At 34.5% G+C, this 11,522-nt stretch overlaps 1 protein-coding gene across 1 annotated transcript in view; it reads right to left on the reverse strand.

The window, feature by feature from the left end:
- ANKRD13C (ankyrin repeat domain 13C) overlaps window positions 1-11,522 on the reverse strand; it is an 83,872-nt gene that overhangs the window by 26,023 nt on the left and 46,327 nt on the right. The window contains exons 6-8 of the mRNA XM_028511611.2: window positions 11,161-11,227; window positions 6,657-6,801; window positions 965-1,096 (exon numbers count right to left, since the gene is read on the reverse strand). Of these exons, the coding sequence (XP_028367412.1) occupies window positions 965-1,096; window positions 6,657-6,801; window positions 11,161-11,227 (344 nt within the window). The remainder of the gene's footprint in view (window positions 1-964; window positions 1,097-6,656; window positions 6,802-11,160; window positions 11,228-11,522) is intronic.

The following is an 11,522-nucleotide window of genomic DNA, read 5'->3' on the forward strand; positions in this document are numbered from 1 at the left end:
CTACTGTGTATAAGATATAAATAATGTTTAAAAGCAGTAAATCCTAGCCCTTACCTGATCTGGTTACTTATTCTTTTTTTTTAAAGATTTTATTTATTTATTTTTAGAGAGGGAAGGGAGGGAGAGAGAGAGAGAAACATCAATGTGCGGTTGCTGGGGGTCACGGCCTGCAACCCAGGAATGTACCCTGACTGGGAATCGAACCTGCAACACTTTGGTTCGCAGCCCACACTCAATCCACTGACCTATGCCAGCCAGGGATACTTATTCTTGACTTTAAAATTTTATAAAATGCTTCTCCACATCTCTAATTTTAAAAAGTTTTGAGTATATTTTGAGCATTCTGATGTAACTTCTTGCTGACAGGTGAAATGGTAATTATGGAAAACCTTTATAGTTTACAAAGGGGAAACCACCACTAAGATCTAATTTAATGATGCTGTCGTAGAAACATAAGCATATTTAATTTTAGTCATATATATAGTATACTGAAAATCAGACACTGGATAAATAGTTTAGAAGTCTAAAAGTAGAAAGAAAAAAAAGTCCAGGGAAATGAATTCAAAAGCGTACTCCTCTTTGTGGTCTTCCTAAGGAATAAATCATTAGAAATATAATGGAACCATAACAAGGCAGCTAACAAAAATCTTTGCCAACATGGAATTCAAATGAGTTAGGGGGGAAGAAGAGTATAAGGGGACTAAATGGTAATGGAAAAAAATACAATTAAAAAAAAAAGGAAAAAAAATTCAAATGAGTTAAACTTTCTCTCCTGGCTTCTGTAAGAATTCCTTCCAACCATGACAATTATAAGTAACCAACCATTATAATTCCCTATGTGAATTCAAAGAGGAAATAATAAACTACTTGAAGACAATTCTTCCTGCATTTCCATCACACATTCTTTTGGCAGCATTAAATACTAAACAATTTTTAAAGTTTAAAAATCTAGATTTGTACATACTGTTTTATCTTCCCGAAAAAGCCATCCTGTCTGGGCACGTGTGAAAGAAATTGATTTGGTTGATAGAGTTGCAGAGTAAATATCACTACTCATTAAAATGTCAACCTCTTCTTCTGTTTCCATCTCTGATTCCTGAGGTGGGGGTAAAAGTTAAATATAAGAATTTAGGTTTTCAAAGGTTATTAACATGGCATATGAAAATAACAAAATATTCTAAAAATGATTACAGAATTTTAAACTATATATATCTAAACAAATTAGAATTATGACTAATTATGAATCTACAAATACAGGACATATGGAATATAGTACTCTCATGTGTACTATTACAAATATGTAATGGAAGCAATACTAGATAACCCATTACAGAAATACAGAGTATGTAGAGTGATTTAAAAGATTAAAGAATTAAGTTGACAAGTCTGAGGCAAAATGCCCATATGAAGGTTTCATTTTGTTTCAACACAGATGAATCTTACTTGAGTTCTTTTCAATCCAAACACCCACTACTATCATTTGAGCCTTTCTTTCCCAACAGTTATAAGTGAAAGGGAAGAAAAAAAAGGGAGAGACAGAAGGAATGAAAGAGAGAGGGAGGGAGGGAAAGCAATCAGGAAGGAATCTTCTCTGTATTTCTTGTAGGAAAAAATAAAGAAGAAATCCATAAATATCAACCTATGATTTCTAAACTTAAGTAGCCTTCCTTCTGCATATTCTCCAGTGCTGACACATAAGTGATCAAAAACATTTTTTAAATAAGAAAAAAAAGAAAGCTTTGTGTTTGCTTCAAAAACATTAGACCAATGGTCAGGTACAGTAGGGTAACTGAGCAGGTATAAGATGAGGTTCTATTCTTCAATATGCCAAGAGTCTCTGATACTTAGGACCAAAGAGTTTTGTGGGGGGTTTTTTGAAACAAAGAAGTTGCTCTTTTGTAAGACACACATACATTTATTTTTTAAAAGATTTTATTTATTTACTTTTTTAGAGGCAGGGGAAGTGAGGGAGAAAGAGAGAGAAAAACATCAATGTGCAAGAGATACATCAATTGGTTGCCTCTCACACACACACAACTGAGGACCTGACCTGAGACTCAGGCATGTGCCCTGACTGGGAACTGAACCAGTGACCTTTTGGTTTGCAGGCTCAACCCACTGAGCCACACCAGCCAAGGAAGGACCAAAGAGTCTTAAGGAAAGAAAAAAAGAAGAAGAAAAGTCAGAACCTAGAGAGCTGACTGGAGAATGGGAAATGTCCACAGGGTTTACAAGGCTAGAGGCTCTATTTCTTATACTTCCTGATTTCTATTTTACCAAGAGACCCATTTTCTAGGCTTCACTACCAAATTTTCACCCAGATATAGTTCACTTCTTTTATTTTTTTAATACTCACCTAAGGATATTTTTTGAGTTTTTGTTTGTTTTAAAGAGAGGAAGAGAGAGAGAGATGAGACAGAAACATCAATCAGTTGCCTCTCGTACATGCCCAGACCTGGTTTGAACCTACAACCCAGGTATGTGCCCTGACCAGAAATCAGACCCTCAAACTTCAGGTATATTGGACAACACTCCAACCAACTGGGCAAGCAGCTAGGGCAGAAAAAAACAGCAATACCTTGGGACTGAGATAGTAACATTTCCTTCACCCTCACTTATAAGTGAGAAATGGAAACCCTTGACATTAATGCTAAGGTAAAAATGTATTCCCGGTAACCCAACCTAATTCTGCACACAACTTTCTAATGAAAAATTTGGGTTGCTATAGGCTGTACAGAACTGTCAGACATCTTTCAAATATATTATGAATCAAGTAGGATTTTATTTGTTAGTTTGGGAACAACACTACACAAAACACTGTTAAAGAAATTTGCCTTGAGTTTCTAACACCTTATTTTTAAATGATTTTTTAGAATAGAACTTTTCTGTAAATCATAAACTGATCACCACCTAACCACATCATTGAAAAAAGATCTGCTGTTAATTACATTCATTCAACAAAGATTTATTGAACAATTATTACTCATATATGCATATTAGAATAAACAAGTATTTCCTGCCTTAACAATTATTGCTCAAAATCCAGCTTTTCTGTAATTCTTAGGCATAAAATACACACATATACATACCATAAATACCGGACCTTTGGTGATCTCGTCAATACTATAACATCAGCTAATATTAACTCTACTAGCCTTAATCTCTGGCTTCTCTTTCAGCACCATATGTCTAACCTACCTATGCCTAGTTAGCTATGCTGTTCTCATTTAATATGCAAGGTCAAATTATTTAATGAATATGAGTCTAGAATAAAGGTCAGCAAACTATGGCCAACAGGCCAAATCTAGTCCACTCCCTGTTTTCATAAAGTTTTCTTGGAATATAGCTATAATCATTTATGTACATATTGATGATGACTGCTTTTATGCTAATTACAGCAGAGTTGAATAGTTGTGACATGCAACTATATCTAAATATCTAAAATATTTATTATCTCTTTCTTATAGAAAGAGTTTGCCAAACTCTGGCCTAGAATATATTGATGCTGTATTGGGAACCAGAGAATGCTACATGAACCTCTAACCTTGAGGAGCTTAACCCAATAGAGGAAGAAAGCCACATAAACACATATAGCAGAATCAGCTCTATGGTACCAAATTCAGTGGGAGCATAAAGAAAATGCTCAGGGGAGGAAGTGACACCAAGCAGGTGCTCCACAACTGTAAGGGTGTAAGAAAAGAGGCATGCCAGGAAGTAAAGCAATGTGAACAAAGAAATGAAGTGCTAAAGAGCCTGGTATATCTGAAAAAATTTCAAAGAGTTCAGTACTAAGGTATCTAAGACAGCAAAGTAAGAAAAAGGCTGGAAAAATGAGCAAACACCAGATCACAGAAGGATCTGTGAAGGATCTAAGAAATTTGGATTTCGCCCTTTAGGTATAGGGAACTTTTTAAATATCCTTAAAGAAGGCAGGTTTCATGAATTTGTTTTCAATGTTGAATCTATCTCCAGTATATCAGATAATTCAGATGCAGACAAGAGGGGGACCAGGAGAGTCATGTAGGAGATTTGTGATAGTCAGTTGAAAGATAATATCTAAATTAAGGCACTGCCCTGACCAGTGTGGCTCAATGGGTTGGGTGTCATCTCACAAAGGGAAAGGTCACAGTTTTGATTCCCAGTCAGGGCACATGCCTGGGTTGCGGATTCAGACCCCACATGGGCCACATAAGAGAGGCAGCCAATGAATGTTTCTCTCATCAAATGTTTCTCTCCCTCTCTTTCTCCCTCCCTTCCTCTCTCTCTAAAAACAAATAAAACCAAAATTTTTAAAATTAATTAATTGATTAAAGGCATTGGCAGTATGAACTTAAAAAGGGATACTTATAAAACATAGGAAGACAGAAATAACCACACAAATTCTCTAACTAAGAAACATGGAATATAAGAAAAAATGTCAAAAATAACTCCCAGTTTTCTGGTTGAACAGAGAATGATGTCATTCACCAAAAGAAGGAAAATGGAAGAAAGGGCAGGCAGATGGGAAAATAATGAGTTTAGTTTTAGATGACCTAAATTATGAAGTTACCTGGGCGAAATTCATGATATTCCACTAGACATTTCAATAGATAGGTCTCCACTCAGAAGATCTATCTGGGATACAAACATACACTTTGTATGGGAATAGAAGAGAGTATTCTGCCAGCTTGTAAAAATGAAAACTACACCAGAGGCAAATGAAAATTCTAGGGGTGAGTACAAAAAAAAGGAGAGGCAAAGGAGAATAAGATGGAGAAGGGAAAACTGACCAAATCACAAGGAAAAGAAAATTTTACGAATTGAGTTATCAACAAAGAAACTAGTCTAAAACTGAGTCTTGTCAAAATTGAGTCTAGTAAAGAAAGGGTTGAAACAAATGCACTGATTTCAGCAATGGACTCAAATTGAGCATCATCCAAAACCCCAAACCTATTTCCTTTCCCCCAATTCTATCAGTGGAATCACCACTATTCCATTCTTCAGGATAGAATCACTACACTCACCCTTAAATCCTTCCAATTCCTAATTCACTCAATCTTTTAGCAAGTCCAATTATTTCATTCTTGGAAATGCAAGTCATAATTTCTCTTTTTAATTATTCACTACCCCTTCCAAGTCAAGATCCTCATCACCTCTCAACTGTATAACCATAACAACTTCTCACATAATTTCCCAGCCTCCAATCCCTTCCTTACCCAATTTATCCTGCATACTACCTGTGTGATCTCACAAATGTCATTTAACATCCATCTATAAGCCTCAATTTCCTCATGTGTAAAATGAAGATAATAAAAGTATTTACTTTGACAGGTAATTTTAAGAATTTAATGAGAAGTATTTTTTAATTAATGTACTTAAATAATAGTTCCAATATGCTGGCAATTAATGCTTAATATAATACTAATATATGATAGTAATTGATATACACTATCAATACAGTACCACTGTCCATAGCCCCTAACAGTGTTTAGTAATTATTAGGTCCTTGACAAATATTTAAGAAAGGAAGAGAGGGGAGGAGGAAAAGGGAAAGAAATACATATGATTAATTCACTTATATTACTTTTGGATTATATCAACACCTTGTTTAAGAATCTATGACTCTGTTACCAACTATATCAGATTCTAAGTTATCTTATCTTATCTGGCTTTTAAGACCTTCCATAAACCATGTTCCCATACTCAGTAAGAGAAACCCTCACTGCAAACAGATAGATCTCTTCTCTGTTTCCCCAAAGACCATTCTTACTCCCACTTCCCTGACTTTACTCACCCTGTGTGCTCCACAAGGAATACCTTCTCCTCTTCCCATCTAAATCTTCATTGTTCAGTGCCAGTTAGGAAACTACTTTTCAATAGTACACGTACAAGGTAACTAAGGTCTCATCAATAGATATGGTAGTAGGAAGGTCTAATCTAAGAGATGTTGAGAAAGGAACCATAAGATGTGGTGAATGACAATATGGGGAATTGAAGTGGAGAAAAGTAAAAATAGAATTAAAAAAGCAACAGTGACAAAACAAATGTTGACTAAAAAAAAATGTAGGACTATCAATGATAAAGAGATAGGAGGAAAGCTTTCTCTTTCCAGTATCTCTGAAAGCAGGGAAAGGAGCATTCAGGGAACTAAGGATAAGGATAATGGTGCATGTGGTTTTCACTGATGGTTGTGGAGGCAATACCAACATGGATTTATGATGTGACAGAAGGAAGATAATTTTGTACTCTAAGAAGGAAAAGATAAAAGAAAGGTAGCCAAAGAGTCAGAAAAAGTGAGAGTACAGACAGAAAATCAAAAGAGGTGTTCCTATTAAGGAAACAGAGATGGTCAGCAACATTTTAAAAGAAGCTAAGGTAGCAAGATAATAAATGATAAAAAGGTCAGCACAGGTTCAACACATGAGAACTAAGGGAAAATGGAGTTCATTTAACTAACAGATCATCATTGAATTATGAGCAAATAGACTCAACTGACTGGTCAAGATGACAACCAGATAGCTTTTTAAAAAAATTTTAGTAGTATGAAAATGAAAGCTATAGGATTGAACCATCCCAATTATGCCTTATGCCTTTTACAACTACACTGAAGCATGGTTGCATACAAAGACATTTTTAAAAAACCACATAGAGGAATATTTTTATGAAAACATGCTCACCTCATGGTGTATTCGCTGATAAACTTTTTGTTCATTGTCTAATACTACAAAAGATTCAGAGGGTGCTGCATCCCCATTGAAAATGAAGCTTAAATCCCCTCGTTGGCACTTCATGTCAGTAAAGTCTATGAGAGTAGTGTCAAGCCTGTGAAAGATGGTTAGATGAGAAATGCTGACAAATAAATTTCAATAAAACTACATGACAATTAAACAAGTTTTGTTCCTTCTAAAATCAAACCAAGACGCTAATACATATTTCGAAGTCAAATTTAGAGATAAAAGCTAAATTTAAAATACTTTATTTTAAAGAAAAACACCAAAAGAATATTTAAATATATTCCACTTATTCTATATTTCACTTTTCTGAATACATAGTTCATTAACCCAGCAAGAAGATTGTTTCCCCAGTGTTGAAGTATTTCCCTAAAGGTACCCTTGTTCCCTACCATTTCCATAAAAGTTACAACTGGAAAGGATAGAAAAAGACCTAACATTCTTTGATCCCTTTAAGACCATGTTACTGGTTCAGTGGGGCATGCAAGAGAGGTAAAGCAATGGATGTACCACATTCTTGGATTAAGGAATGTGTGTCCACAGTCTTCTACACCTATGCCTTATCCCTAACCATCAGTTACAAAAACTTGCTTCATCCTTCCGCTTGGTAAGCCATTTAACTTACTCCAAATTCTTGGCCTTTCTGTTTGACTTCCCAGATTCAATTAGCATTCTCTTTTCCAACATCTCCACAGTTTGAAAATGTTATGGGTCATTCCTGTGTTTGATGCACACACTCATGTGTTTATTGTGCTCTTTGGTAACCAAGACCTGGCATGGTCTACCCCAATGAGTTGGTCCCAAATAAATTCCACATATCAGTAGTTACTGAAATTAGGGAGAATACTGGAATGGAAAAGTTCTCAAGTACCCTTAAGTCCTTCAATCTGTGATAGCTTTGTAGAAGATCACATCAGGACCCCTCTGACTAGCTGCTCAAAACATGGTCCTTAGTCTAAGGACCATGGGTCCTTAGGGTTGACACATATGTTACAACATTCTGATCATATCCAAGGAAACACGTTTAAGTCTTTGTGAGAGATCCACCCTCACTACTGGGTTTCTAATTCAATTATAAGAATTCTTTACTTTGTAGGTTTGTTAGTTTTCACCTAGGTAAAGGCAAAGTGAATGGGCATTCTTGGTTTCTGCAGAAAAAGCTGAGAAATAGAACATAATCTCACATGCTACATCAAAAGAAAAACTAGAATTATATCACTAACACTATAAATTTTAAAAGTGAAAGTGGTGTATTATTAATAATTTTACCAGGAAAACAGGGATGAACCAGGGCAAACAGGGAAATTTGATAACCCTGTGTATAATGGGCTCTTTTCTGAGCCATATTTATATATATAAATATAAATATAAATATACTTATATATATATCTATATAAATCTCCCTCAGAATGAAATCAGGAAGCACTGAAAAAAATCAAATCACCACCTCCTGCAGGGGTGAACCCTGTTTGCTGCTTTGTAGCTGAATTCCAGCTCCTGGGCTACTTCTGGTGGTCTGCTTTATACTCCTAGTGCCTCCACCACTAAACTGTCCTGTCATTGCTTGTATGTGTGTCATTAGAGAGAATGATACCAGTGAAAGGGGCTTATTCTCAACCTTCATAAGGCATGGACTACTGATAGTATCAAAAAGAAACAGATTATTTCATGTATGTGCCCCATTTGGACTCCAAATTTCAACTACCAGGGAACTATATACCCCACATTAAAAAAAAAAAAAAAGCACCATTTTAAAAAGGACCAGAAGAGTCTTCTGCCTCCCATTCCATTCTGGCCCACCCTGGATGAGTGGTAGTGAACTGTAAGAGGCAAGGGTGGAAACAGTGAGAAAAGGGGCAAAGGCAGACTGACACAGTGATTTTAAGCTACCATATGTAGTCATACCTAAAATCAGTCCAGTCCATTTTTGTTTCATCTGTGTTTCTATAACTTGAATTAGAGTATCTAATACATGTTATGCAATATCCCTGACATATTAGATTGCCTGTTACATATCACGCATGGTTCACAATGATAAAATTTCTCATGATGATATTTTAATGTCTTAACTTGTCCTTGGCTTTAAGCCTATGAACCTAAATATTTTTAATTTTTGTTATGTAACAGCTATAAAACATGAAAAATTCCTTATACAAATGAAAAGACTAGAATACAAAGTATTTCCTGAGATAAAAACTTGGAAAATGTGAAATAACACTGGACAAGGAAATACAGTCTTCTCTTGAAACAGGAAAAGAATGAAAAGGCAAAGTTTGCAATGATCATTTCAGTCAGTGGGTACAGATCACCTAAAATTATTAATATTAATAGTAAAAATGTTTACTTAGTATTCCCAACAATAAAGTTGCTCACACTTTCCTATTTTTACTAAAGTATTACTCTCTCCTTGGCACCAGAGAAGGTATTTTACATGATCAGATGGCCATCATGAGATATAATAAACTGAAAAAATTCCTTTGAGCAGTTTAAAATTCAGACTTGTAGTGATGTTTAAAACAAAACAAACTAATCATCCCATGACATTTAAATCTGAGAGTTTGCATTCAATGCTAACAGATTTTTTTAAAGTCAATTCTTGTCACTTATGCAAAAAGTCTTTACCAAACATCCTAAAATCCAGCCTCTCCATGAGCATGGTAAACTTTGGTAATGACAGCTTTAGCACCAGCTGCTAGTAAGCCCTAGGTGTGAGTGTCTTGCTACATTACAGTAGCTTCCCATCAGGCTCTTATTAACCATTTTGTGGTTTTATCTATTATCTATACTTATTATGTAATATTCATTATAAAATTTACTTCCAAAAGTCAAATATAACTATGAAACAATTTTCTAAAAAGAAGTTGTGCCTGTTTTCCCTATTTCTAAAAAAACAAACAAAACTAAAACTAACCTTTTTTTTAAAGTAGCACATGGAAGAAAATATTATTCTTCCAAATTATCTACTACCTTTGGCCAGCACCTATATTAAACATTTTTAAAATGACAAATATTTTTTTAGATTTTATTTATTTATTTTTAGAGAAGGAAGGGAGGGAGAGGGAGAGGGAGAGAGAGAGAGAGAGAGAGAGAGAGAGAGAGAGAGAGAAACATCAATGTGTGATTGCTAGGGGTCATGGCCTGCAACCCAGGCATGTGCCCTTACTGGGAATTGAACCTGCTACACTTTGGTTCACAGCCCGCGCTCAATCCACTGAGCTATGCCAGCCAGGGCTAAAATGACAAGTAATTTTTTGATGAATCCATAATATATTGCTAACAACTGGATGCTGAATTAAATTTACATCAGTATCAAATCCTTTCCTAGTTTCTCTTCTATGTTTTTCTGTATTTTCCCAGGCTTCTATAATTACCATAAATTTAATGTCCACAAGGACTTTCATAATTAGAAACATCTGAGGTTATTTTTTTAAAACCAAAACCACAGAAACATCTTATTTAACCAAATTCTGTTTAAGAATAATTACCTGAGAACTTGTTTCAAACCAAAGGTTATCTCTTCACTAGAATTCAACATATTACATAATAAATTTTATAAAAAATTGATTTCTTAAAATTTCTGCCTTGTGACATGGTAAGAAAGGACAGGAAGTCAGGTCTTGGCTCAGCTATTGTCAATATGATCTTCTAAAAATCACTTCAGTTCTCTGAACTTTCTCATCTATAAAACAGTTTACATGAAATAATATTTCATAACATTTCTAGTTCTAGACTCTCATATGTTCAAATTAATATTCTGGGAAATGTATAAACACATACATATATCTATATAATTTATAGATACACTAATATACATGTATATATACATATAAGTTAGCATATTCACTAGCATTATATATAGCTTCCATATGCTTAATTTATAAATATATCTAGGCTAAAGATATAGGGAATGATAAAAGTAAAACGCTAAAATGAGTAAAATAAATAGATTTCCCATAAGATCTAACCATCAATCTTATTTTAAAAGAAAACAGAAGAAAATTAAAATTAGCCTTAAAGAGTTCACTGGAATAGACATGAATGATTGAATAGGTGAATAGATAGACTCATAAATGGGTAGTCAGGGAGAGAAGGGTATGAGAGGGATGGAAAAAAAAAGACAAGAGTTAGGTCTTCCTTATGTGTCCCTTATTCCTGAAAAAGCCAGGATCAGAGAGACGACCATCTTAAATCTTCTTAGTATTACATCATGATCTTCTCTGTTTGCCTTCTAGATACTCTGTAGTTGAATAAGAACAATACCTTTGTTTTAGTCAAGATTTTATGCCTTTAGTTATCTGTAGTATGTCTCAAATGAGATAAAATATTATGAATGTATTTATAGCATGTTTAAGTTATAAAATACTACATCCAAATGTAAGCTATTACTACAGAAAAGCTTCCTCCAAATCTCAATTTTCTGTTACTCAGAAAAAAAATTAAGTCACCTTACCTGATATTGATACCTTGTTTGTATATTTTACAAGCATCAGAAGGCAGAATTCGGGAAAGTAAAGGCACTGTGTTTTTAAAAAATAAAAGATAAAATTAACCACCTAAAGTTCTGAAACATTATAAATCTTTTAATCAGAAGAGTAATGCAAACATTTTAGAAATTTACCAAAATTATAATGATTTTCTTTAAAACAGTATTTTACCACTTAATATATAAAGCAATTTTGAGCAACTTCAAGTATCTATTATTTAATTGTGTTTGCTACATAGTTCACCACATTCCCCACCACCATCCTTGCCCACCCACCCACACAGTTAGCAGAGTTGATATAAAGCTACTTGTGGGTACCACATTTTGCC

Source organism: Phyllostomus discolor, chromosome 5 (genome assembly GCF_004126475.2).
Source record: "Phyllostomus discolor isolate MPI-MPIP mPhyDis1 chromosome 5, mPhyDis1.pri.v3, whole genome shotgun sequence".
Taxonomy (NCBI): Eukaryota; Metazoa; Chordata; class Mammalia; order Chiroptera; family Phyllostomidae; genus Phyllostomus; species Phyllostomus discolor.